Genomic DNA, 27,995 nt, shown 5'->3' with positions numbered 1-27,995 from the left:
TTGCGGCGGCTCTGCAGCAGGATAACCTTGAGGCTGAGGCGGGCGGTCCCAGCACACGAGCGACGCGCCGCTAGCGAGCTGACCTGTGTGCAGGACCCGAGCAGCCCGAGCCGGACCACGCCGGAGGTGAGCGAGGGAGAGGCCGGGCCATCCGTCCCCGCCGAGGCCCCGGCCGCCCGGCTAGTGCGGAATCCTGTCCGCTTGCGCATCCCGCAGGACGCTCATCCCGGGGCGGCGTAGGGTCCTGGGCATCTCGGACCCCTTGGGGTCCGGAGAGAGGAGAAAGGCTGCCCGCGCCTGGGGCCTGCTCCTCCAAGCCCCCAGTTCCTGTTTCTTCCCAGGTCAGATGGGTCTGCCAGCCCCTTTCTTGCCCCGATCCGTCCCCCCATTCTGGTCCCATCCTCATCTTCTCCCTTCCTCCTCGATCTGGTTCCACCCTCGTCTCCCTTCCCGTATTTCCTAATCCGATCCCTTCCTTTCCTCCCTCTGCTCCCATGCTCGCCTCCTCCGCTTGCCCCTTAGTACAGTTCCATTCGCCCTCTCGTCTTCAGCCTGTCGGTGTCCCCCTCATTCTTTTGCTTTCCTTGTAACCTCTTGAAACTGCTTCTCTAGCTCCCCTCCCCAGACCCTCCCCGTTCAGGTGCCGTGCACTCTTCCCGCGTCCTTGTCCCCTCCTCGTGCCCGCCCCTTCCCCCCTTCGTGCCCGGCTTCCTGCCCCTCCCCCCCATCTGGTCATGTCCGCTCTCCCGCATCCCTCTCCTCCGCCCCGGGGTTCGCGCGGTTATGGTCACGTCCGCCCGCTCCCGCCCCCTGCCGCCACCCCCCGCCCTGTCTCCCATCTCAGTCCTGCCACTCTTCTGCATCACGGCCTCCCAGTCTCTGCTCTCCTGGAGCCCTGGGCCCGCGTCCCGGGGTCACCGCCCGAATTGCAGTGGTCTGCGGATGGGCCGAGCTGGCTCCTGTGCGGCCCGGGCGCAGCTGGAGCGTTACGTAACCCTTGCCCTTCCCCGCTGCAGCGAAGAAACGGTGGTGGCTCCTGTGGCGCCTTCCTGTTTTGTGCCGCCCCGGATTCGGTGGGGTGGCCGCGGCGCTGCGCTCGCCCCCAGGGGGCGCGGGGCTCCATCCCGCCGCGGCGGGGATGCACGTAGCAGTCGGCTCTTGGGGCCCGCCCCGCCCCGCCCAGTCCCTCCCCGCCGGACGACTGGCCTCGCCTCGCCTCCCGCCCGACGAGCTGGCGCATGTGGCGCAGAGCCTCTTTCGAGGCACTCACCGGACTCCTCGCCTCTGCTTACCGTTGCTTAACCAATGCGCCCCGAGTGTAGAACGGGGAGGCCACGGGGTGGAGAGGGAGCAAGGGAGCAGGTTATGGGAACGGTAGAAATATGTCAAGGGCTTGGCGCCGCGTTCCGCATTCACTCAATAAAAACTCAGTGTGCCAAGAGTTGTTTTGGGAAGGGGGTGGAGACCCGAATGACTAGAATGGTCATCACCCACGGAGCTCACAATCTAATTAAGGAACGGACACAAAACTTATCACTGGTAAGTGCTGTGAAGAAGGTACGTGTTTCCCTCGCGGCGAGGGCCGTGGTGAGGGAGACAGGAGACTCACAGGGTGGCATCAGACGGGGTTTGAAGAAGCAGGAAAGCACTTTCCAGTCTGAAGGATATTTAAAGGCCCAATCGTAGAAAGGCATTCCCTTTGGCTTCTTATCTGTGTTTTTCAAACCTGGGACATTGATCCTCTTGTACAAGTGAGCCTGATAATTAAGATCCAGGCATGACGAACAGAGGCATTGGGAAGTTGTAAACAGGCTTTTAGAATTAGGTTTGACTCATTAACATACTGACAAATGATGGAGGGAATTTAGCCTCAGGACCTCAGTTTACCATGTGTAAACTGGAAGTAACATTTTCCTCATGATTGTTGAAAGGATTGGTTACTATACATGCACCTAGGCATATATATGTTGAGTACTCAGTGCAGTGTCTAATCTCCAGTGAGATGTCCAGAAGTACCTCCACATGTATTCTTTTGATCACTGAGCACAATTATTTAATCTGTAATTGAGCATGAGGGTTCATCTTCTACATGCCATCCTCAAACACATAGTGGTAGTTAATCTTTGGGAGTCAGGATCTGTAAATACCAGACATCTCCTGGAAACCAATCTCCTCAGGGATCCTGGCACAGTGTTTACAAAGTAACTAATAGTGTTACTTTGCAACTCTCCACTTGCAACAGGGGCTCTTTGGTCTCCTGAGAATGGGACCTCTAGACAAAGGAAGGCAAGGAGAGGGGTGATTTCAGCCTTTGGTGTTTGGCTCCAAGAGTAGAAACAAGCTTGTTACCTCAAGACAACTCTTCACATTCCATTCCCATCCACTCCAGGTGGAGTTCTAGAATTTTCTCAGCCACACTTTCTCAGTAAGTGTGAGGTTAGGATTGGAGGTAGGGGACAGTAGCACTCTGTTGGCTGTACTGAGGGTGTGGCCACTCCCTATGCTACAAAGGAGGGCCTAAGTCAGGAACACCCCCCCCCCCCCCTGCGGAGCATTGTTGGCAAATAATTTGCTCTCTGGTTGCCTGAGGATGCTGTTGGGAATGCAGTGCGGTGTTCTGAGGGGAAAGGTATGTAACCTATCACCAGGCTTGGGGTGGGGGGGTGGGGGCAGGGAAGCTCTGTGGAGAGGATGACTCAACCTTTCAATTTATCTGCTTTTGAGAAAATTCTCTTCGTTGGGTGAGTGGAAAACTGCATTGTGGTCTGCATGGTTTAAAAAGTCCCCTCTCCCCTTTCAGTGAGTCAGATAATGAAGCATGCATTTCCCCCAGTTAAAAATGTCTCAACTAAGTGAAAAATGGTTGATCAGGTCCCTAGGCTCTCTGTACTGCCCTAAGAGCTAAGGTACAGCATGGCAGAGCCACATGCCAGGGTGAGCCGCCTTCGGTGGTCATGGCAGCCCTCTGGGGATAAGGGCTGGGGTGGACTTGAATAAGGATGACTTAAAGAATGTCCTTGAACTAATTTCTGAGTTACTGGGCTTGAGCCAAAATGTATGGACATTAGTCTCTTCCTGTCTAGTAAAGCTGCTCTCATTTTATGCACTACATGAGAAGTAAATAATTTTAGTGTTGAATTTATAGTTTAACAAAGAGGATTATTGGGTCTTTAAGAAATACACCCACAATGACTTGGCAAATTTGGTAGCTGTGACTCTAAACAGAGCTAGCACCTTATGGGAGTTTCTTCTGTGCCTTGAATATTGTGACATTAATGTGGGGGTCACAGGAAAAGCCATTTTATTTCTTAAAGCTGTTTATTTCTTAATATTGAGGCAATGAAAGAAATGAGGAAATGGCTGTGAGCAGGAAGGTAGAAAAAAATGCAACTGTTGCAGTACAAACTCACACTACATCAGTTTTAATTTATTTTGCTTCAGCTTTTACAAAGGTACCTCAGGGTGTGTTATTTTTGCCAAGAGCTAAGACTGAGAGCAAGGTAGGAGGAAATGACTCGTTTGACATTATCTTTATTTCTGAATCATTCCACATATCCAGAGTCAAATTCCAGTTAACCGGTACACCACAAGAGTGGGTCGCCCTTGGGAGCAGAGTTTTCTTGCAACCTCATCGAGGATGTTATGAGATGAAAAAGTGATTTATTTGGTAGAAGGTGGTATAGGACCTTGAGTCATCACTTTAAGGATGAATTCTGGTACAGATAGGAATAGAGCTAAAAGACCATTCTCAATACCACCATACTTTCTGGGAACTTGCATTTTTCACCTAGAGCCAGCCTTGGACTAGATAAACGAATAGTCTGAGTATTTGGGGCTTTGTTAAAGAAGCTGTTTTGGGGAAGGTGAACCAGGGTAGGTGGTGGATGACGGTGTATAGCCTCTGCTGGGCCTTTTGGCCTCCTGGTATGGCTACTCAGCCCAAGGGGGGAGGTTGGCAGGGCCACCAAGCAGTGTGGCCCCACCCCTGCAGTGAGGGGTATGTGCCAATCTGCACGTAGGAGAGCAAGCCAGGCTGCAGTACCTCTGGTGGCCTCTGAGACTCGCCTCCCCCACTTCTGTCCATAGGCAAAGCTCCTGGGCAGCTCTAAGCCTCTCTTTGCTGATGACAGCTTGCCGTGTTAGAAATCAGGCAGGGGCTGTGGTAGGGGAGATGCCAAGACCAGCTATGATAGGACAGTGAGGTTGCTGGTCATAGCATTTCAGAGTATGGACCAGCTTAGCTGATGCAGTCAAAAAATTGTCTAAAGGAGCCCCATCCCTTCGAACATCTTTGATTAACCTACAGATAATACTTATTTAACTTGACAACTGGTGTCTCCTGTCTCCGGTGGTGAGTGCAAAAGAATTAGTCAGCTGAATCTCTCATGGTATATGAGTCAACCGTGTGCATTTTGGAGGAGTCCTAGAGTTTTGATCCGGTTAAGAGGTAGGGAAGTAGAGACTTTGAAAACAAAACTATCCTGATATCCCTCTTTTGTTATTACATTAGAGAGCAGATTCACAGATGTCACCCATCAGATGGGCAAACATTTTAAAAAGTATGACAGTATCAAGTATTGGCAAAGGTGTGGGAAGGGAAGAACTCACATTACCGGTTGATTGTAAATGGATAAAACCACTTTGGAGAACAATTCAGCAACATGTAGTAAAATAGAAAATATACCCTGTAATCCAGAGTTCCATTTCTGAATATATAGAAGCTCCAACCTGCACAAGGTGACATGTACTGGGAGAGTTGTTATAGAATTGATTAATAGGGAAAAAAATTTGGTTAATGGAGGGGAGAGGGCCAACCAGCAAGAGAATACGTAAATAAGTAGTCTAGTCATACAGTGGACTAGTATAGCAGTTCATATGACTTAACTAGATCCATATACCAACTAGATGGATCTTAAATGTGCTGAGTGAAAAAGCAAGTTATTCAATGATATTTGTAGAGTATATCACTTAGGGCATTTAAAAAAACAATGTCGTAGGGTTCAGTATACATATAGACACTTAAATAGGACACAAAATTCATGACAGTGGGTGGGTGTCAAAGTTCATGATAGGGTGTAGAAGGGTTGGAGGGACCTGGGGATGGAGGAAAAATGAACTGTATAATTTCTTTTCTGTAGTTCAAGACAAAATAAAATAGAAACAAACCTGTGAAGGTCACTGTGGGAAGACCAGTCCATGCTAACTAGGTCAGTGCTCTTGGAAAGCGGGCACTTCCCTTCCTCTCCCTCCTGCATCTAGAGCTTTCAGTGCTAAGCCAATACCTCACTTTGCTGAGGCCGATACCCATCCTGGTTGTACCTGACTTGGAAGGGCCCTAAACCGGGGTCCCAGGTCCTTGCTGCTTTCACAGTATGAATATCATGCCCTGAAGCACTGCCCCATGTTTTTAAAAGCCTAGTAAGGAGTAACAGCACAACAAAAGCTTCATCCAGACTTCCTCCTTCAGGCTGAAGCCACTTCTCAGCTCTGAGCATTTGCGATCAAACCAGGAAATCCTCAGTGTCTGAGGACATGGAGGTTTCTCTGACTTGGGACTTCCTGCCCTAGAGTTGAGTGGTCCTTTTGGGAGTAGGCCCATTTAGTATCAGCTGTTGTGCCCTATTCCACACTTTAGTTTGAAATAGGACCTTAAGCTCCTGCTTATAAAGTTTAAGTCACTAGTTCTAGCCCTGAATAAATAGAAGAGCAAGGGAATTTTTTTTTTTTTTAAGATTTTATTTATTTATTTTTCCCCCAAAGCCCCAGTAGATGGTTGTCTGTCATAGCTGCACATCCTTCTAGTTGCTGTATGTGGGACGTGGCCTCAGCATGGCTGGAGAAGCGGTGCGTCTGTGCGCACCGGGGATCCGAACCCTGGCCGCCAGCAGCGGAGCGCGAGCACTTAACCGCTAAGCCACAGGGCCGGCCCAGAGCAAGGGAATTTTACCTGAACCTGCAAGTGGGCTCATTTTGTTTTGTGTAACCTGGTAACACCAGACTTTGCATTCTGTTATGGGGCCTGCTGAGGTAGAATGGCCTTCAGATTCCTATCTCTTAACTAATAATTGCTTATTCTCCATACCCCACTCCATATACAAACACGCTGTTGTCGTGACTCTAACTATATATCAGGATGAATGGCATCTACTCCAGACCTTCCTAGGTTCTGTGGCTGGCCCAGCACCCATTTTGATCTTGGTGCTGCCATAGTCAGATGAGGGCCAGTATTGGGAAATATATTTCACTGCTCTATCATCTAGGAAGAGAGCCAGAAAGCAGGCTGGCCTGAGTGCAGGGTCCAGCATATTGTGATGCAAACTTTCTAAAGGATGCTGGAGTTCTGAAGATTTGGGAATTGAAGAGCCTTCGTGCTGGCTTGGAGATTTGGAGATGTAGGTAGCAAATTGATATCAGAGCGAGGAACACAATCGTGGGTATCAGGTGCCATCATTAATGGGTTAGTCTGTGTGGTGAGATTGGCATCAGAGCAAAATTGGTGCAGAGAGCCCAGGCTGGTTTCAAATAGGTTTATGCAGATGCAGGCTCACAGGCCAGCCTGGTTTACTAGGGCAGAATGATTTGGGCCTTTGTGAAAGATGGAATTGGTGGAGTGAAGCGTGACTCTTTCCCAGCATAATCTGCCAACAGTACTGGCTCTAAGTGGCATGTTGAGTATTTTTTTTTTTTTTCCACCCCGTCGTTTCTGACGACTGGACAAAAAATTGTGTTGAGCACAAACAAAGCTATAGTTTTAGAGAACCCGGAACTGCTTGAGATGAGAAAGGAAAGGTGGGAATAGGGCCACCTGGAGCTGAGTGTGACTGCCTGTTCCAGCCCGTCAGCCTGCACTAAGGCCTCCGATGGTGTCTCGTTTGTCACAAAGGAGAAATGGCTCTGAGGAAGATCCTACTGCAGGGGCTCAGGCTCAAGAATAAGGCTGCTGTACCTGGGCACTGCGCTTGCTGCCATCAGTGGATATGCCAGGCTTCCACTGCTGGCAGGAGGTTGGCTTTGCATGTCTCTGCTGCCCGAGGAGGAGGGTGCAGTAGTGAGTCAGACTGGCACGGGTTGGGCCGCATGTCCTGGCAGGCACTGTCCAGACGACCAGAGCGAGGGAGGGGAGCTCTTCCCAGAGGCCCGCTCTGAGAAACCAGGGCTGGGGCTGCTCTCCTGGGGCTGGCGGAGTGAGTCCAGACGGTGATTTAGTCAGAAGTCTAGGTAGGTGGTTGGTGAGATGGGCAGCTTGTGCTCGGAGAAGAGGCTCCTGGAGGACGTTGGAGACAGGCAGGAGGGTGCTCTGACCCTCCTGCAAGGGAGGCTCCAGGGCAGAGCCTGAGGGGAGAGAGACCAGTTGGTGACCCAAGGATGAGACATGAGGTCTCAGTTTGGTAGAGGGCTTTAAGGACGTGTTGAGATCTGGTCAGAGTCTGGATGTAATTGCTGACCAGCAAGCTCTTTTTGATTACTGGTGTGTAAATCCACTCAAATGCCAAACAAATTTTCCTTTGTTATTTTTGTACATAATAGCCTGGGTGAGCAAAAGATCAGAGCTTGTATACCTCAGATTTAATTCAAGATGGTATATAATAGGGTTTATGTTTGAGCCCAATACAATTGTATCTTCCAATGGCATCTCCTGATCCTGGAGGTAGCCCTTCTGGACCAGAACATCTTTGTCACAGAGTTTTTGCTTTGAAGCTTGAGGGCGGGCTAAACAGAAAAAGAAGTTTGCTGGATTTGGCCACGTTACTAACAGGTTTTTGGCATAGAATTGTGATAAGGACTGTGTTAACTTTTTTTTTTTTTGCTTTGAGGTTTTGAATGGATCAAGGTTGACCTTCTTAAACTAGTGAAAGTATCTTGCAATGCATGTGTAATCTAGGGCCCGAGATGCGTATCTTGCCTCTGCCACGTTTAAACAGTATTCCAGAAGTGCATAGAGCAGCAGTTGACTAATGGAACTGGGAGCTTCCCATTTGTTTTAATTCCAACAGTCTTACTAGGATGCTTGTAAATATATCATTTTCAGAAGAGGTACATTTGTAATTTTTCTTGTTATAAAGTATTTCATATCAGTACATTTATTAATAAAGAGAAGAAAAAATTTTGCTGTAATCCTACCACCCAGATAACATGCTGTGAATACTTAGTAGGTATCCTTCCAGTCCTTTTATATATGTTTATTTAGTGTACCTTCCCCCAAAAAAAGGGAGGGACCAGGTTCTTGTATAGAATAAACTGTGAAATGTTAGTAAACCACAGGTTTAGAGAGACTTGAGAGGGAAGGCAATCTTTGGGTATTAGGGGAAGGGATGAAGCATTGCAGAGGAGCCAGTAAGAACTCACTTTTACCTGTGAATTTTCTGTTATCAGCTTCTTGGTATTTTCTTGGGAGGCTTCTCTATTTTTCTTTTTTTGTAACATAGCTGAATCTCTAGGAGCAGCTACCACCTGGATTCCTGGTTATTCAGGTAATTTCTCTGTTACCCTAAAGAGCTTTAGTTACACTCAGCTTTTACCTTAATCCTTGTACAGCTCTGCAGGGCAAACCTTACTCAGCTCCGAGCGGTCTTTGCAAGTGGGGCCAAGGAGCCACCCTGAGCCAAAAAAAGAGCATTATGTCACCAGAAGCCCAAGCCCAGAGAACACAAGGTATGACCTGATAATCAGTGGCCCCAGCCAGGTCTTTGCAAGGAGATCCTAATGTCTCAGGTCTAGAGAAAAACCAGCTGGTGATTTTTTTTTTTTTTTTTGATGAGGAAGATTGGCCCTGAGCTAACATCCGTCGCCAATCTTCTTTTTGATGAGGAAGATTAGCTCTGAGCTAATGTCTGTGCCCATCTTCCTCCACTTTGTGTATGGGATGCCGCCACAGCATGGCTTTGAGTGGTGTGTAGGTCCGCGCCTGGGATCCGAATCTGCGAGCCCTCAGCCTCCGAAGCGGAGTGGGTGAACTTAACCCCTGTGCCACCAGGCCGGCCCCTAGCTGGTGATTTTTAAGAAGAATGGAGTTAAGTTGGTTACTCCAACTCCTTCAGTCAGATATTATTTTGTTCACCATACAGTCCTCGGACTGGATGACTCACTCTATTTGGAGGTCATAGCAAGGCCTATGTGTTCCAGTTGGCTTGATGTGCCACCTGGTACCATCTCTTCAGTAATGTTTCCTTAACAGCCAGACTTACCTAAGCCCAGCTGGGTATTCTGAAGGTAGGCAAGCCCTGTCTCAGTCATGAGTGTAGGTAGAGGGACACTGGCTGCCCAGGCCATCCTGTCAGTAATTCAGAAGTTCCTCAGATGTGGGGGTTTGGGAGCGGAGCAGAGGTATAACTTTGATTTTGACAAAGAGGCATTAAGTTCCACTGAAAGTTCATTCAACAAACAATGGAATACTTCCAGGTACTAGGTACTAAGAGATACAAAACCAAATAGGTCACAGAGGAGAGGGTTGTTGTTTTCATTTTGGTATCTAGTATGTATTAGGGAGTTAGGAAATGCACATTGAAAGGAACAGTGCATTTTCCGTGTGGAATAATTAGCTGGTGTCTTATTTCCCTTTTTTTAAAGTATTAGAGGCTGTAGTTGAGCACTCGTAGACATCAGTTTTCAATAGCCGGCAGAAGGTTTGCTCACCACTGGTCACAGAGCTGCTTGGGCTTTTACCGGCGTTCTTAAGATGGCAGAGATGGGTAGAGGCGTGCTCTACTTGAGCCACCCAGAGAGGCCACAGAGTCAGGGATGGAGAAGGAGGAACAGTAAGGGTTATATGTATGGGGTGCCTTGATTTGGTGCCCTGAGATTTAGGAGGAGGTAGGGCAGGGCTAAAGAAGGCTTGTTTCTGAGCCTGGGCTAAAGCATTTAGGCTCAAGGGTTTTAGAAGGAATAACCCTTGCTCTGAGAACTTGAGGAAGGAACTTGCTCTTGGCCTTTTGATGAGGATTGTCAACCTTCTGGCTCACATCCTTTACCTGATGTTTTTTCAAACACTGCCTGGAAGCTTCTCAAGTCTTAGTCTCTAATCACCTAACTAACCGGCTGAGTGAGTTTAGTTGTTACTAATGAAGTTAAGCAAACAAGTCAGTAATGAAGAAAAGCAAGGGTTGGGGCAGTTGTCAGGATTGTGACCTGGGCTGGTTAATTACCTGGAACAAATGGTCCTTGTTACTGGGGATCATGTACTTGTCAGATGAAAGGGAATCAGGCTGGTGCATCAGACAATCCTTTGGGGAAAGGATTTGAGAAGCAAGATTTCCTGGTGTTGGAACTGTCCCGTTACTGTAGTTGTAAGGATTTTAGAACCAGACCAGTGCTGTTGTGGTTATACTTGGTTGTATGCAAAGTCTTCCTGACCAAAAGTAAATGTGGTTTTTAGGTACAGACTCCTGGGATGAAAAACTTTCCATTCAGGGTTCTGGTTAGACTTTGCTTCCTGTCCAAGGACTGGTTTTTATTGCCTGTTCGTGGGCTGGGACCTACTCTCCCGCCTAGAGGAAGTTGAGGAGTGAACTTACGTGGTGCTCCAGCTTAGTGAAAACCTAGGACTCCGGAGCTAGGAACCTGGATGGTGGTTGTCTTCACAACCAGGAAAAGCACTTTGGGTTTGGGTGGGGATTGTTAAGAAGCGGTGTTCAGTGCCCCACCCTGTTTGAGATGTTTGTAGCTTTGAAGCAACTTTCCATACAAAGATCTAGATTTTCCAAGGTAATAAACTAGGAGTCAGTTATTTATATCACTGAAAGATTGGTTACAGCTTCCTTTTGAGGAAGCTCCTTCAGTGCATGTAAAATGATGTTACTTATAGGATTAGTGGGAAAGCTGTCGAGGTCGATATTAGCCCAGTGTGAGGGAGCTCTGCTTACAGTGGATGCCTGGGAAGTACATGCATTGGGTACAAGGTTTTAACTTGTTCTTTAAGGTTCTTTCCATTTGCTCACAGTCACATGAACCCTTTGCCCAGCTTGAGGAGCACCCACATAGCCAGCGCATGGCGGGGCTCCCTGTGGCTTGTGCACAAAGCGTGCTTCTTGGGTTAATGTGTAAGGAAGAAACAGCCTCCTGTGCCAAGCGGTGTGTTAACCACCCTGGGCTTCTCAGACTGATCACTCTCTCTTCAATTCCCGTGGACCCAGGACCTCAGAAGCCATGTCGAAGCCCCATAGCGATGTCGGTACTGCCTTCATTCAGACCCAGCAGCTGCATGCGGCCATGGCTGACACATTCCTGGAGCACATGTGCCGCCTGGACATTGACTCGCCACCCATCACAGCCCGGAACACTGGCATCATCTGTACCATTGGTGAGTGGGTGTGCCCCATCCTCCCCCAAACAAGTGGGAGGATCTTTTCTCTCCTGAAAAGACTAAATGTAGCAAACCTGGGTGCTGAGCGAGATGCTACACAGATTCTTATGGGAACTCAGGTCATAAGAAGTTGAATAAAGAATTAGTGTGCGGGCCAGCCCTGTGGCTTAGCAGTTAAGTGTGCGTGCTCCACTACTGGCGGCCCAGGTTCGGATCCCGGGCGTGCACCGACGCACCGCTTCTCCGGCCATGTTGAGGCCGCGTCCCATATACAGCAACTAGAAAGATGTGCAACTATGACATACAACTATCTACTGGGGCTGTGGGGGACGGGGGGAGGGATTAAAAAAAAAAAAAGAATTAGTATGCTTTGTTTTCTGCTAAAGGCAAAATTTAGAGGGTGCCTTCCTTAGCAGATCTTTATAGGAACATCTGAGAGACCTACGAAAGATCTTTTTGACATGCTCTGTGCAACTAGGATTCTGTGGTTGGACATCTGTCTGGGCTTCAGGGAGAGCAAAGAGGGCTGGCCAAGTCTTACCTAGACTTTCCTAATTAGATGAGAGCTTGTAGAATTTGAAGGAAATAGAAGTGTCCCCTAAGTCAAGAAAGTGGGCTAGCACAATAATAGCCATGTATATGCTTTTGAAAGAATTTTTAGCTATTTGGGGGAGGAAAAGTTTAGGGAAAAAAATTAAATATCAAGAATATCAATTCTTTCAACTTAAAGTGTTATTCCTACTTTGAATAATTAACACTTACGGCTTTAAAACTTTTTTTACTAGGCCCAGCTTCCCGGTCGGTGGAGACATTGAAGGAGATGATTAAGTCTGGAATGAATGTGGCTCGTCTGAACTTCTCTCATGGCACTCATGAGGTGAGCTTCAGCTGGCTGGTTTGGCTGCTGGGATGGCTTGTAGGAAACGGTGGAAATGCAGTGTTATTAGCCACAGTGGACCAGGCAAGAAAGTGTCTGGAGTTTACAGCCACTGGGAAGATTGTTTTCACTAGCCCATCACTACTCTCCTTTTCCCCTTTCCTGCCATCTCAACTGGCCAATTCTTCTTAAGCGAAGAAGACCTACTGTGTCATTGGCCATGGTTCTCTCACACACCTGTGCTACCATTAGCCTCACAAAGGAAAATGTGGAAGGGTTCTATTGGAACCCTCTCTAAGGCATTATGTATGCTGGCACAGGGCTTGACACTCCTACCCCAGGTTTCTATAACAGCTCATATTGCAGTGATGAACTGAAAGGTCACCCTGCAGACTGATTCTGGCCTAGTTTAGACCCAAGATAACTAGGCAGGTCCAGGAGAAGGGTGTCCACTCTTGCAAATTAATGACTAAGTCTAATGCACTAATACCATCTGGCATATAATATCCCGCTTCATCTACTTTGTGTTCCCAGCCTATCCCTTCCCAGGGGTTCAGGGGTTCTCAGCATGCTTCCCCAGGAGGGAGCCTGGTAGGAATGTATTAGTCCTGGTGCTGTTTGTGAACTGACTGGACCTGTGGAGAGAGGCCTTAACCAGGGAGCAGGTGGCAGCTATTGGGAAGTGTTCCATTCCTATTTCTGTTCCCAAATTCAGAACAAACTTATATTGAGGCATGTGGGGGCTCCTTGAGGAACAGTGCCTTTTAAAAACCTTAAGGCTCAACCATAGGCCATGGGATTTCATATTAGCATTGAGAGAGGAGTAATGGGTAGAGGCAGACTTCCCCCACTCTTGACTTCTATACTTCCTGTTCAGGATAAGGAAAAGGCTACCCTGTAAGGTGAAGTGGTGAGGGGTTGCCCTCTGGCATTTGGAAGGTAGTGTGAAGTTTAGACTAAAAATAAAGCCTCAGGAAGTGCAGTCTAAGTCGTCTTTCTGGAAACATGAGACTCTTCATCAGAGGTTCCCTAACCCATGTTCCATAAACAGCCTATGGCCTGGCAGGTGGCAGGCCTCCAAATGTCATGGGGGCCTGACCAAGCTCAGAGGAACTGTGCTCAGCAGGCACCTCAGGCAGGTTAAGATGCGTCCGTGAGGACATTCTGCAATTTTCCAAAGGGTTCTTGGCAGAAGTCACCAGGAATTACTGCAAGTGTTAGCTTGGTCCCAAGACAGAGCTAAAGACGTGAGTGAAGATCGGTTCACTATGGCTGTCTGCTGCTGGAGTGTGCCAGGGTCTCCTGTGTGCAGGGGAAGGAGCAGAAATTTTAAGAAGCTGACCTTTAACTAGGCCTTATGGTCTCTTCCATCCAGTAAAATAATACCACACAGCTCTGAGATGGCAGGGGCGAGGGGATCTGCTGCACCTGCTGGAGGGGGCTGGCTCAGGGATTTTGGTTTTTTGAAGCATTTGCAGATTATCTGTGCTCCAATTCTTATTACCAGATTAGAATTGGGATTAAAAAAAAAACAAGTCCCTCTTATGGGTTTCTTTTGAGGTTTTTGAACAGGATGAAGTTGTGTTGTCCCTGGGATCAGGCTGTCGGACACTGATCTGAAATGGTTCTAATATTATATAATGTACACAGTTGCAGTTGGACTGCATGTCAGGGCCCTCACTTCATATGCATCTTTGACTAGCGGCTGGACGTGCTTTTCCGATCTTGACAATTTTAAATAATCTTCTAAGCAGAACGTTGGATTGTCTTCTCTCCCTCACTGTGACAGAGGGACATCCACTGTTTGCATCTGATCCTGTGACAGCTTTGCCACAGTGTCTCCAGCCCCCACTGTTGGCAGTTCACATGGGCAAGATGTGTTTTTACTCAACGGGTGGTCACATAATGCCATGTTGGCCAGAAATACTGACTTTTAACCAACCTAAATTTAGAATATTCCACAAGGACAACATTGATTGGTAGAATTCTTTAGCACTTGGTAACATCCAACAAAACCACAGCCACAGTGGAAGACTTCAATACGTCTCTCAGAAATGTACCAAAAGATGACAATATAGAGGATTTGAATAAAATAATACCTAATTAATGTAATTGGCATGTGTATAATATATGATTTTACATCTCCAAGACCGAAAATGCATGTTTTATTTAAAACACTTGTGGGCCGGCCCCGTGGCTTAGTGGTTAAGTGCGCGCACTCCGCTGCTGGCAGCCTGGGTTCGGATCCCGGGCGCGCACTGACGCACCGCTTCTCCAGCCATGCTGAGGCTGCGTCCCACATACAGCAACTAGAAGGATGTGCAGCTATGACATACAACTATCTACTGGGGCTTTGGGGGGAAAAAATAAATAAATAAAATCTTTAAAAAAATAAATAAATAAAACACTTGTATATTAGGCCACCAAAAAACCTCAAGTTCCATAAAAGTAGAAATTATAAAGACCACATTCTCTGACCTTTTTTTGTGGAAATTAAGAACAAAGTCTAACATATTAATGAGAAAACTTACAGACTTAAATGCACTTTTCAGAAAGCAGAAGTCCGAAAGTAAATAAAGATTTAACTCAAAACACTGGGGAAAAAACCTAAAATAACCTTAAAAAACCTAAAATAATCACCCTTAAAAGATGTAAAAGCATGGCTTAATGAAATAGAAAATAAATTTGACAAATTAAGGCAAGAGCTACTTCTTTGGGGGTAAAAAAACAAAACAAAACAAAACACAATAAAACAAACTTCCTGGAAATCTAGTCAAGAATAAGGATGCACCAAAAAAACTATAAATAGAAAAGGGCATATTTCCTATACATTAGAAGAGAGTTTAAAAGTCGTAAAAAGACATATACCTTTAATTCCTGTAAGTTGAGATGAAATTGACTATTTTCCAAGAAGATAAATATCCAAGAAGTAGAAAATATGAATAGACTATCAGCCTTAAGAAATCAAAAAATGATTGTAAGATCTAGCTCTGCTCAGAATACTAGACCCAAATGATTTTGATAGCTGAATTATGTCTCCCCTTCAGGGAACACTTAAATCCTTTGTTATGCTGTCCAGAGCCTAGAGAAGTATAGAAATCGTCCCAATATGTTCTTTGAAACCAACACACCCTGATGCTGAGACAAGGATAGTACCAAAACCAGACAGGTTATTACTAAGGGTTAGTACACTAGACCAGTGTCACTTAGAAAGATGCAGAAAGCATGAATAAAATTTAACAGTCCAAATCCAGTAGTGTATTAAAGGAATTTCACGACCCGTGACCAAGTAAATTTTATTCTAGGAACACAAAGTTCGCATTGGGTTTAAATAGAGTGGTCAGTGTAATATAAGAAGATGATCATAATAGGTAACATTTATTAAATAATTACTATGTGCTCATCTCTGTTCTAAGCATTTCATGTATTCTTTTACTCCTCGCATCAACTCTGAGGAAAAGTCATTTGACAATAATCAACATGCATTCCTTTAAACTATTTCTATATTCTATACTATTTTTACTGCAAGTCAGCAATAGAAAAATTCTCATAACTTACAGTAAGGACCCTACCTCAGCAGAACAAGCCAGTGGTCCTCATTATAGAGTATGCCTAGGATTTGAAGCGGAAGATCTTCAGGCAGCGCCACGCTTGGAGATTAAGCTCTGGTGCCAGCTCCTCCAGCCTCCTACCTGCAGGTGCTGTTCTCGTGGACAGTGGTGGTAAAAGGACAAGGCCCACTGGTGCTGAACTGGGTGTCTTTATCAGCAATGAGACATTGATTACACTATCTAAGAACTTTTGACATCTTGGCTTTGAGTCAAATGGCAGTGGCAAATGCAAAAAGAGAAAGGGCTTCAGAGAGAAGACTGAAGCCAGGATTCGTTGAAAGTGAGAAACAGCAAAGGGCAATTAGGTCAGAGAAAAGCACATTCCCACCTCTCCCTGTTCTATTCCATCTCTAATCACACTCTAGAAAGTGATTGTGAAAGCCAGGCCTGCGTGACCTTAACAATGGGTTAGTTATCTTGGGCCACTGTTAGCTTAAGTTAATAACTTTGACTTTGAATTGTAGTTGGAAACAATAGAGGAAAAGCTCAGAATTACCAAATCTATCAGAATCTGACACCGATTGCCAGACCAATATTATCCAGACATGAGCCTGGGTGTTTTACTCCAGTTACCTGCTTTATTTGGTGATGGTGTTTGATGAGTCTTAGGGAAAAGGGGACAGCCGGAGGGCCACAAGCTCCTTTTATGTTGAGATGTGTTTACTCCCATACGTTTAATGGGTTTTGGTGGCAATTTTCTGAACAGTTTGATAGATTTGCCCCTAGAGTGAATTAGTGCTGTGGTAGAAGAGGGTGGAAGCCAGGAGGTTGAAATAAGCAGATAGAGGGTGCTCAGTGAATGGATGGCGCAGAGACTAGACGATGGAGGTGGAGGTCTAGAACATCCACAGGCCTTTCCTGAGTGATCACCGTCAGCTCTGGTGCTAGATCCTAGTGTGTGGGAGGATGCTTATCACCTTCCCCTCCTTTCCCCCAGTACCACGCAGAGACTATCAAGAACGTGCGCACAGCCACAGAAAGCTTTGCTTCTGACCCCATCCTCTACCGGCCAGTTGCTGTGGCCCTGGACACTAAAGGACCTGAGATCCGAACTGGGCTTATCAAGGGCGTGAGTATCCTGGGGAGAAGCGAGAGGGAGGGAGGCAGGGCACCCCAGAGACAACCTCAATAGTCTGTGCCCTGCTGGAAGCCATGTTTTTCAGAGTTTAGGTCTATAAATGAGAGTTTTATGCATCACTGTAAAAAATGTTGATTTGATCTATTTCGCTAAGGACTAGTATCAGAAGGGAATCCTTTTTGCTCTATAAAAACCTACTTCCAAGTCTCTCTAACTTTGGTGAGCAATTTGTCTCTTTCCCCCTATCATTAAGTAGTATAAGTAAAACATTAGGTTTTTCTTAGGTTATTTCCTTGAAATATACTAAGTTAGATGATACAATCGTTTATTACCAAAGGAAAAAGCTTTATTGTTTTTTCTACCTGAGATTTGAGCATTGTTCCTTGGAGGAAAGAGCTTTTTCTGTTCTTGCCAGGAGGGCCTGGCTTCTGCATTTGGACTCTTGGCTTACTCTCTTGTCCCTAGAGTGGCACTGCAGAGGTGGAGCTGAAGAAAGGAGCCACTCTCAAGATCACTCTGGATAACGCCTACATGGAAAAATGTGACGAGCACATCCTGTGGCTGGACTACAAGAACATTTGCAAGGTGGTGGATGTGGGCAGCAAGATCTTTGTGGATGACGGACTTATTTCTCTGCAGGTGAAGGAGAAAGGTATGTACAGGCGTCAGGGTCTAATTGTCTAAAACCAGCTCCCATCTCTAAATTTCTTTGACATAAGGAAGATAGGAAGCTTGTTTAGCTGGGAGCAAGATTGCGTCTTTATATTCTCGGGAATTCCTTTTCTAACTCCTTATGCTCAAAAACAGACTTCAGTCCAGCTTAATTGTGCTCTTGGGGGGCATATGAGAAGATTTCTTTTTTAATCCATCCTCACTGCTTTTGGCTTTCTCCTTCCTTCCTCTATTCCTCAAAATGATACGTACAGGCCTCCAGTGTGCCTGGGCATGATAGCTAATATTTAAGTGCCAGGTACTAGTCTAAGCATTTTACATGATAATTTGTTTAAACTTTAAAACAACCTGAGTAGTTATTATCCCTATTTAACAGGTGAGGAAACTGAGGCACAGAGAGTTTAATTGACTTGCCCAAGGTTACACAGTTAGTGGAGTTGTGATTTGAACTTAGGCAATAAGGCTCCAGGGCCCACGATGTGATACTTCCCAGTTCAGTGTACTGGGGAGAGCCTGCTTCCTGTTGAGGACACCTGTCCTCATTGCTCTGCCTCTCCTACTTACTCCGTTTCACACAGGTCCTGACTTCCTGGTGACGGAGGTGGAGAATGGTGGCTCCTTGGGCAGCAAGAAAGGTGTGAACCTCCCTGGCGCTGCTGTGGACCTGCCTGCTGTGTCAGAAAAGGACATCCAGGATCTGAAGTTTGGGGTAGAGCAGGATGTGGATATGGTGTTTGCGTCTTTCATCCGCAAGGCAGCTGATGTCCATGCAGTCAGGAAGGTCCTGGGAGATAAAGGAAAGAACATCAAGATAATCAGCAAAATCGAGAATCATGAGGGAGTTCGGAGGTAAGTCCCCCTGCCGGTCCTCTGCCTCCTTCAGCCCCAGCCCAGCTCTCTCAAGAGCAAGATGCATCCTATGAATACCTAGTTCCTAAACCTGGCTCCCTGCCCATCAGAATGCAGACTTGAGAGTTTATTCCCAACCCACTGACTCAGAGTATCTTAAGAGGGGGAGTGGAAGGCATTGGTATTTAAAAAAAGAAAAGAAGATTCCCAGATGATTGGGATGCCGGCATCTTAACGTCATTCCATAAGCCTGGAGACCAACATCGGAGAGGACAGGGTCACTGCTCACAGGATCAAGAGCCCTCTTGCTCTGTTGGCTTGAATGGGGTGACCACGAAGAGGGAAGGCAGCAGGCTTTTAGGAAAGGGCTCCCTCATTTGGGAGCCATGTGGAAGCTCAGGGCCTGGTGTCGAGACTGAAGCTTATAGCCTCCTAGTCTTCAGTGAGAAAGCGGCTGGCTTGATGATTGGGCTAGCTCTGGCATGGTATCAGCTTCCTGGAGGAAAGGATGCAGTTCTCCCAAGGCCCAGCTTGTCCCAGCTCAGCTTCCGCACCTCCCCAGTGCTCACCAGGTAGAGCCAAATGAGTATGGCCAGCTTGGTGACGTCTGTTCCTCGTTGGCTCCCTACTAGAAACACAACTCAGCACTGCTAAAACCCCCGACCTACTCATGTGGGTTAGGCATGTGCGTGGGGAGGGTGGGAGGAGCAGCCCTACCCACTGTTGTAACCTTGCCATCCTTAGCTTTGTTTAGATGTCCTTTGTATCGGGCAGTCTGGGGTCTTCCCTCTGCCATCCTGATAAGCCATGGGTGCTAGCTGACCTTAGCCCCAGGCCAGACAAAGCCACATGTCCTCTTGCCTTCAGCAAGTTAGAGGGGACCACCTAAAGGAGCAACTCTCAAGTGTCCTTGGCTGGAAGAGGCCATGGACTTTCGTGTTAGGAGCAATCAGCAGGCTTGGGGTTCTCTTTCTGCCTTGGAAGTGCTGACTGGAGTGGAAATGGTAGAGAGACACGTTAAGAGGGGCCTCATAAGATATAGATGGAGAGGAAATGAGCCCATGGGACTTAGGAGGGGACCTTGCCCTTTCCCCCCAGTGAATTATCTCCACTGGTGCTAAAGAGCCCAGCAAGTAGAACTCTTAGCCCACTTTTGGGGACTAAGGTAGCTGGAACACCCCACCACATCCATGCACCCATGATGACCTCATAGATGGCTGTCCTTGTGCAAGGACAGCTAAGTCAGAGAATCCTAGGAAAACTTCCTTTGTGTTACCATACCCTGTTCCTTATAACATCTCTCTCTTTCCACCTTCCCTGTCAGATTTGACGAGATCCTGGAAGCCAGTGATGGGATCATGGTGGCTCGTGGTGATCTAGGCATTGAGATACCTGCAGAGAAGGTCTTCCTTGCTCAGAAGATGATGATTGGTCGGTGCAACCGAGCTGGGAAGCCTGTCATCTGTGCCACGCAGGCATGTGCCTCTCCCCGAGTACACGTGCTGACATGGGGAACTTTTGTGGGCTACAAGTTTAGCCCATAAACTGGGCTCTTCCTGTGGACCCTGCCCCCACGTCACACACACACACACACACACACACATGCATACATGTATATCCCCTTCCCCGCCATGCAGCTACACGGAGCCGCACTCTGTGCGCGTACACACTGTCCAGGGAGTCAGCTTGCAGTCATTCATCTCTGAAGACAGCCCAGGCCACGTCTCACTAATGGCTCTGTCCCCTCCCAGATGCTGGAGAGCATGATCAAGAAGCCCCGTCCCACCCGGGCCGAGGGCAGTGATGTGGCCAATGCAGTCTTGGACGGAGCCGACTGCATCATGCTGTCTGGAGAGACAGCCAAAGGGGACTACCCCCTGGAGGCTGTTCGCATGCAGCACCTGGTGAGTTCTTAGACCTGCCCGTCTCCCCAGGCTGGGGCTGGGGCTGGGATGGAGGCACGCTCTGGTGCAGAGCAACACCTTTTAGACTTCTGCAGCCACAGTCTCCAAGTCCCAACAACAAGAGTGAGGAGGTGTGTGCTGGGGGGTGGGGGTGTCTTGTTTTTTTCTGTTCTGCCTTCCCTGCCCACACCTCCCCTGTTTCCTTCTGTTCTGGAGGTGTCCTCCTTCATCAGACATAGCCCAGTTCATTTCTGCCTTCAGGGTTGTGAATCCTTGCCTCAGCTCAAGTGCTGGGATACTTGTACCTCTTTCTCTGGACAGCCCTGAGGACCTGAGTACCTCTACCCTATTCTGGAAAAGGTCAAGGGCTCCTGATCCCAGCCGTCCTCTTGGTTCGGCTTTCATTTTGATTCCCCACCTGTCCCACAGACAGGTACCTCCCCCTCAGCGGCCTCTGGGCCTACAGTGGAGGCTGTTGCCTGCACTGAGTTGATTGTGAGCTAGCCGTGCATGGGGCCTGCAGCGGGACCTGCTTTGCTGAGCTGCTGCGTTCGCCCCAGACTGAAAAGTGGGGTTTAAGTGATAGGCGACAGGTCCGCAAATAGAGGTGGGAGGAATGGCTGATCCTGGCTGGCCCTGGAGTGAGCATCTGGAGGTGACTCCTCTCCCCAAGGGAGCTAGCTTTTCAAGGCTCTTCTGCTCAGCTCCGTCCCTCTGGCCTATCTGCTGCTGTTCTAGAGCTTACTAAAGAGTTAATGCAGGGATCAAGTTATCAGGGTTTCTAATGTCTGGGAAAATGAGTGCTGCAAATTAACTTTCCCACGATAATCCTAGGTCAGTGTTTATAATGTATAGCTCAGTGAACTTGCCTCTTACTCCGAAGTGGTTTTTCTTCAACTTTCCTGTTCCCTTTCCAGCCAACACAGGACCCCATGTCCTTTGTGTGACACCCCTGCCCTGCATTCCCCTAAATTTAAAACAGCCCCCCAAAAGGAACCACTGCATGAGATATCTTCCTTTCCTCCTTCACTTTCTGTGTTCAATTATTAGGCTTCAATGGCTTCCAGAGTAGACGTATCATTTGTAACTAAACACTTTCTCAGTGGTGAACTGAGACATCTTGACTAAAGATGTCTTCTGGGCTGTCCTCAGCGTCCTTGGTGAACTGCCTTGTAATGAAATTGGTAGAGACCAATCCCTGTTCCCAGGATGGCTGTGTACCCTGGGCTGGCTGATATGCCACCCTGTCTGTGTGACATGATTGCTGTTCTGATGCTCAGGAACTCTGGGCTCCTTCTCATGACTGCCCCAGGGCAGGAAAGTGCCTTCTCTCTCCCAGGAGATAGTGGACCTTGACCCAGCCGTCTCTAGAGTGGCTGCTGTTGCTTATGGATGTCTCCACACATCTCCTCTCTCTATTGTTTTTCTTAGTTGTGTGGCCTTATGGCTTTAGAGGTGGGAGAGTAACCTTGACCTGAGTTACTGAACGTTGAAACCACATAGACTTAGGGACTTGATGTGTCTTGGGCAAATCACTTAACCTTTCAGGGCCTTCTCTGTAAAATGAATTAGATGGGATATGTTTAATTGTAGCCTTAGCATTAACTGTCCACTGCTGTTATTAACTGTCTGATAAGCCCCTGTGTAGATTGATGTAATCTTCATAACCTCTATGAGATAGATGTCATCCCAATTTATAGATGAAGGTTACATGATGCTAAAGCCTGAATTTGAACCCAGATCTCCTGGCTCTGAAGCCAGTGTTCTCGCCTGCAACATAGTGCTTTGTCTAGCAGGAGATAGGCCCAGGTCTCCATGTGGGGCCTACACTGGGGTCAGAGACTGAGAATCGGGCCCTGGGCTCTCAAGTCCATGTCCGTTTTTCCATACCCCGATCTTTCCTATGAAGAGACAAACCTTAGAGAGAACTTCGGGGCTTGGATTGCATTGCACTGCTCAGAAGATAAGTTAACGGGGTCTGGGCCATGCGCTGCTGGCCTCTCCTTCTCACCTAGTTAACACTGGTCAACAGCGTCTCCTCTTAACTGCTTTTTCCTGTGTCTAATTGATGCAGTTAATGACCCCTAACTAGGGCCAGGCAGTACCAGGTACGGTTCTGTTTCTGTTCATGCATTCCATTCTGACAGAAAGAAAACCTTTAACCTAGTAAATCCTGCCACACATCTGCTTATACTGTCAAATTAATGAGATGCTATTACTGATTCTTCCCTCACCCATCATTCTCTAAGATGCTGATAATTGCATTATAATCTTCTAAAGCTTAAATTTTCTTTCTAATTCTTGCTGTTGGTCTGAGCACTTGGTCTATAAATAACTCAGTGGCTGTCTTATGACTGTTTTAATGATTAGATTTTAATCAGATGTCTTGTTAAATTTGCCTGCGTGCTTCCACAGGCATCTGTCTCTTCACATGGCTGTTCAGTCTGCCCCTCACAAGGTCGCCAGTTTCCCACCCTCCTGCTTAGTACGCAGTTAAGCCACGTGGCTTTGGCTTTGTCTGACCCTAGCTTTCCAGCACTGCTCTGCATTTCCATGGCAGGCCACAGGAAAGGCTCGTAGCATCCCTGTGCTTGAAGCCAAGCCAGCCCTCCATGTGTGCATGGAAGCCAGGCAGGAGGCCCTGCAGTAACCAGACAGCCATGTGAGGAGAGGGCCTGTTCCTTCCTCTAAGCTGTGTCATGAGGCAGCGTGGTCAAGTCCTGCCAAGGAGTGGTGTGGCCCCAGCCTGGGCATGTTTCTGTGCCAAGGTACTAGAGCCTGCCACCATATTGTCCCCCTCCACCTCCACTCCTACCCCCCACCAAAAAAATCCTTCCAGAATGGAAGAAGCAATTTCTCCTCTGTTGGAGGGGAAGCAGCAGCAGTTGGTGCTGGAAATTCTCCACACATCCCTGAATAGTTAAGTTCTCATCACCCTGCCTCATTGCATCTGCCTGAAGGACAGATTTAGCCAATTAACCTACAGTTACCTTCCTCTCTGATTATATTCCCCATTCTGTCTTTCCATGTGTTGTCTCTTTTTTTTCCCTCCTTCTTTCTTGCCTCCCCTCTCCCCTAAACCTTACAGATAGCTCGTGAGGCTGAGGCAGCCATGTTCCACCGCCAGATGTTTGAAGAACTTGTGCGAGCCTCAAGTCACTCCACAGACCTCATGGAAGCCATGGCCATGGGCAGCGTGCAGGCTTCTTATAAGTGTTTAGCGGCAGCTTTGATAGTTCTGACGGAGTCTGGCAGGTAGGGCCCTAAGGGCAGGTAACGCTGTAGGATAACCAGCCTCTTGCTCCAGCTGCTCTAGAAGACAGCCAGGGCTCAGCCCTGCACCTGGGGCCTGACTCAGGGCCTCTTCTCGTCTGCAGGAAGCCAGCCAGGGAGGTCAGGGCAGGCAGGACCAAAGGGTCCTTTGGCTCGGTAGGCACAGCAGGTGTCACAGGCACCTGGTGAAGGACTGGTTCCTGTGAGTCTTGATCTTGTTGAGCTCAGAACCTCCAGTGACTGGGCTCCTCTTGGCCTTTGCACCCAGGGACATGTTCTTCACCAGCTGTCAGTGTGACTCTTCCCCTTCCTCTCCCCTTGTGACACAGCTCTGACAAAGCTCTGTCCCCCTCTCTTCCCTCTGGGCGGATGTTGCTCCCCTAGATTGCCCGTGAGGCAGAGGCCGCCATCTACCACTTGCAATTATTTGAGGAACTCCGCCGCCTGGCGCCCATTACCAGCGACCCCACAGAAGCCGCCGCCGTGGGCGCCGTGGAGGCCTCCTTCAAGTGCTGCAGTGGGGCCATAATCGTCCTCACCAAATCTGGCAGGTAGGAGGCGGCAGTGGCTCCCTGGGAATGTCCTGCTCGGTGGCACCTTTCCTTGGGGGTCCTGGGAGCAGTGCATTGAACGGTGCCCAGATGGCGCTGAGCCAAGGTAAGATCCCTCTGCCTGCCACCTGGACCCTGCAGGGAAGGAGCTCACCCTAGCCCCCAGGCCAGGATCCAGGAGTGAGCAGAGCCCCTTCCCTGGGCCTGAAGGACAGGAATCCAGGCAGCACTCATAGGGTGTGTTGGGCCATTTGGATCCAAAGCAAGTTTATACCCTCACGATGAACTGGAGACTTAATTGCATAACTACAGTAGACTGACTACAAATGCTTATTTGATATTTGAAAGCTGGTCTTCTAAAAAAGTAAAAGACAACTAGTTTTGCTTATTCCAGTTACTATGTGCTCTTTACAAGTTCAGTTTGGAAAATTAGTGCTATTTGCTGACATGCTGTTTGGTTGGTGCACCCATCCCCATCTGTCTTGAGTGGGTTCTGGCTCAGGAAGGGTCACCATGTTGCCTTTCTGGCATTGTGGGGTGCCATGCAACCAAGCTGAGGACTTGGGATTCCCTTCCTAGTCTGGGCACTGAGTTATCATCCTTCGCTCCCTGAGTCTGGGGTGTGCTCCTTGTCCCTGCCCACAGGGCGGCTAGGGTTTCCTGGGAGAGGAGCAGACAGGCAGTCCTCATGCAGAGAGGAGTAGCAAGTGGGGCTGCCTGTAGAAGCAGGACACAAGATCTGTGCAGATTCTCAGCAGAAAGCTCAGGATAAATAGCACCACCCATTCGGACTGACCTTTGTGAAAAGGTCTAGCTTTTGCTATTTGGCTATTTTTAGCTCTAGTCTTCTGGAGTTTCACTCTCAGCTGGTCCTGACTTCAGCAGTTGCTTCGCCTTGCAAGCCTTGTATGGAGGCCAGGCCTTAAGCAAGGCACTCTGCTATGACATGGCTTAAGTTTCCCTGACACCTGTTGAGTGTCCTCATGGCTTGCCTTCTGGGCCCAGTTCCTCGCAAGCCCTTCCCCAGCCCCTGAGTCACACGTGCACTTACAGGTCACAGTGTCAGTGTTCACGGAAGCACCTGGCATTGGGCCTTCCAGGGGGTCCCCTACCCTTCACAGGCAGAGCCTCACACACCAACACTCTGATCTCCTGGTCCGGCCTCCTGGGTAGCACTGAGATTTCTAAGCCTCACTTAGATACTTAGGTTTGACTCAGGGGCTCTAGAGCCTCGTCGCTGGGACTGTTGCAGGGACATGGCCACCACATGGGGTTCCAGAGAGGGCACAGCAGTAGGGAAGGCTTGCAGTGTAGATTCCCAGGGGGCCTGGTGGGCTCTGCTCCTGTTCTTTGCAGATGTCAAGAGTCAGGTGCTGTTCACATGCTGCGTGGCTTGTCGCTGTTGCTGGCGGCAAGAGGAATGGGTGCTCGTGAGGTTGGACAGGGCTGCCTCCCTGTGCCAGAATGGAAGAGTTTGGAGAGGGTGGGAGGGTTCTGCCAACTGTGGTCCATGTGGGGTAAGTGGGTGAGGCTGAGCAAGCTGAGTCGGTATGTTCCAGGGGCCCTCACAAATGGGTAGCATAGCTGTGAACAATTATATGCTGGGACGATACAGGATTAGGGGCTGCCCCAGCCTTGGGAGCAGATGTGGAAGGGGCCAGAACCTCGGCTGCCATAGGGAAGTGGATTAGAGCACCGGTGAGCTGTTGCTGAAGGTCCTAAGGGCTTTCCTGGGAGGCTCCTGGGACACTATTTAATGGTCTCTTTTTGCCTGTTCCCCATCCTGTCTCAGGTCTGCTCACCAGGTGGCCAGATACCGCCCCCGGGCCCCCATCATTGCTGTGACCCGGAATCACCAGACAGCTCGCCAGGCCCACCTGTACCGTGGCATCTTCCCTGTGGTGTGTAAGGACCCAGTGCAGGAGGCCTGGGCCGAGGATGTGGACCTCCGGGTGAACTTGGCCATGAATGTTGGTGCGTGGCTGGGAGCGAGGGCTAGAGCCTAGAGGGGTGGGAGGGTACCTGAGCCCTGGCCTCTCTGGGACCCTATAGAAGGGGATCATGCAGACCTTAGGGTGCCCGAGCCCCAGCTGTCCTCACTGGGAGTGTTCTGTGAATCCTCCATCCCATTCTCTGAAGTCCTAGGAGGGAAGAGGAGCCTTTGAGTTGTGGGGCTGAGTAGGCCAGTTCCTCTCCTCACTCTCTTCTAGTGTGGGGCCCAAAACAAAGGATCTTGGATAGTCAGAGTTGTCATTTCTTTGGCATGTGCTCATGACTGAGATTTTTAATAAAATTAGCCAGAGCTCCTACACTGTGGGGCTGCACACACACAGATTATGTGCTCTTATGGCCTTTTTCCCTTGATAAGAGCAGGATGTCATGGGATGAGAGGAAGCAGCTAGCTCTGACCTTGGGCAAGGCTCTCCACCCTCTAGAGTACAAAATGAATGATGTCCAAAGGTCCCTGCCAACTCTGCCATCTGAGGGATAAGGAAATCTCAGGGCCTCGGGCTTCCCCTTCGCCTTGGCTGTGAGGCTGGCGCCACCTTGTGGTGTAAGGGGGTAGTGGTCAGTCAGCCCTGCTTGCTACCTCTGGCTTTGGGGCAGTCCCAGGTGCATACATCCCTGGCTTGGCTTTTACTCACCAACCTTTCTTTTCCTCCAGGCAAGGCCCGAGGCTTCTTCAAGAAGGGAGATGTGGTCATTGTGCTGACTGGGTGGCGCCCTGGCTCCGGCTTCACCAACACTATGCGTGTAGTACCTGTGCCATGATGGGCCCCAGAGCCCCTCCTCCAGCCCCTGTCCTATCCCCTTCCTCCAACCCATCCATTAGGCCAGCAATGCTTGTAGTGCTCACTTGGGGCTGTAGTGTGGCACTGGTGGGCTGGGACACCAGGGAAGAAGATGAATGCCTCTGTGAAACATGGCTGTTTTTAAGACTCTGCTTGGATAGTGTAGCCCAGAGCTGGGCTGCCCATCATGTGGCCCCACACAAGCAGGGGACGAAGGAGGGGTGTGGGACTGGAGGTTAATACAGAGGGCAACAGCTCTTGCTTCTCTTCCTTTGTGTACTCCATTCAGTTCCTTAGAAAATGGATACCCAGAGAACTCCCAGCCCTGGCCTGGGGTCAGGAGACAGCCAGCAGGAGTAGGGGCCTTAGGGCATGGGCAGCGGTTCCAGTTTAAGCAGACTCTGGCCCTGGCCCTTACTTCCCCAGACCCCTCAGCCTCCCCCACTTGCACCTTGTGCACCTCTGTCTCTGTGCTCCACTCAGCTGTCGCTGCAGACAAACACTCCACCCCCCACCTTCCATTTTCCCCACTTCTGCAGCTGCCTCCGGGCCTGTTGCTATAGAGCCTACCTGTATGTCAATAAACAACAGCTGAAGCACCTGTTTCCTCTCTTTTCTGATGGGGGGGTGGTTGAACCCTGCCCTCTGAGGAGGGTGAAAATGGCAAGGGCCTCGTGGATCCTGGTGGGTGCTCCTGTGTGAACACCTTAGGCCACCTGTTGTCCTGTCCTCCAGGGTGCAGAGGTCCTGGGAAGACAGTAGTGACTGATTATCTTGAGGAAATAGGTGACCCCCTTCAGCTCTCGGGCGGCGTGGTAGCTGTGTCCCTAAAAAGCTGCAGCTGGGGAAATTTTAGCAGCTTATTTGGATCAAAGATAGGAAGGGGCAGCAACAAGGGCAGTAAGCTTAATTCTTGGTTTGCCCTGCCCATCCCTTTAGGTCTTCCTGCAGTAGAGGCCCCCGATGCAAGGGGGGCTGTGTGATGAGAAGCGATTTTTTTGTGTATGTGAGGAGGATCAGCCCTGAGCTAACATCCATGCCAATCTTTCCTCCACTTTATGTGGGACGCTGCTACAGCATGGCCTGACA

At 48.8% G+C, this 27,995-nt stretch overlaps 1 protein-coding gene across 2 annotated transcripts; it reads left to right on the top strand.

The window, feature by feature from the left end:
• On the top strand, positions 1-27,505 carry PKM (pyruvate kinase M1/2). 2 transcript variants are annotated; one of them, XM_087428645.1, is made up of 11 exons: positions 1-126; positions 11,130-11,296; positions 12,085-12,176; positions 16,725-16,856; positions 17,331-17,517; positions 18,116-18,386; positions 19,711-19,861; positions 20,138-20,290; positions 23,379-23,545; positions 25,907-26,088; positions 26,780-27,505. In XM_087428645.1, the coding sequence occupies exons 2-11, from the start codon at positions 11,143-11,145 to the stop codon at positions 26,884-26,886; spliced, it is 1,596 nt and encodes a 531-aa protein (XP_087284771.1). In that variant the 5' UTR covers positions 1-126; positions 11,130-11,142; the 3' UTR covers positions 26,887-27,505. The 2 variants fall into 2 exon arrangements, with proteins under 2 accessions (XP_087284771.1, XP_087284770.1); XM_087428644.1 differs by lacking the exon at positions 23,379-23,545 and adding an exon at positions 23,948-24,114 and having other exon boundaries at positions 2-126.
• The last annotated feature ends 490 nt before the right edge of the window (positions 27,506-27,995 follow it).

Source organism: Ceratotherium simum, chromosome 3 (genome assembly GCF_057802395.1).
Source record: "Ceratotherium simum simum isolate JZ-2026a chromosome 3, ASM5780239v1, whole genome shotgun sequence".
NCBI classification, from domain to species: Eukaryota; Metazoa; Chordata; class Mammalia; order Perissodactyla; family Rhinocerotidae; genus Ceratotherium; species Ceratotherium simum.
This window is presented reverse-complemented; position numbering and strand designations above follow the sequence as displayed.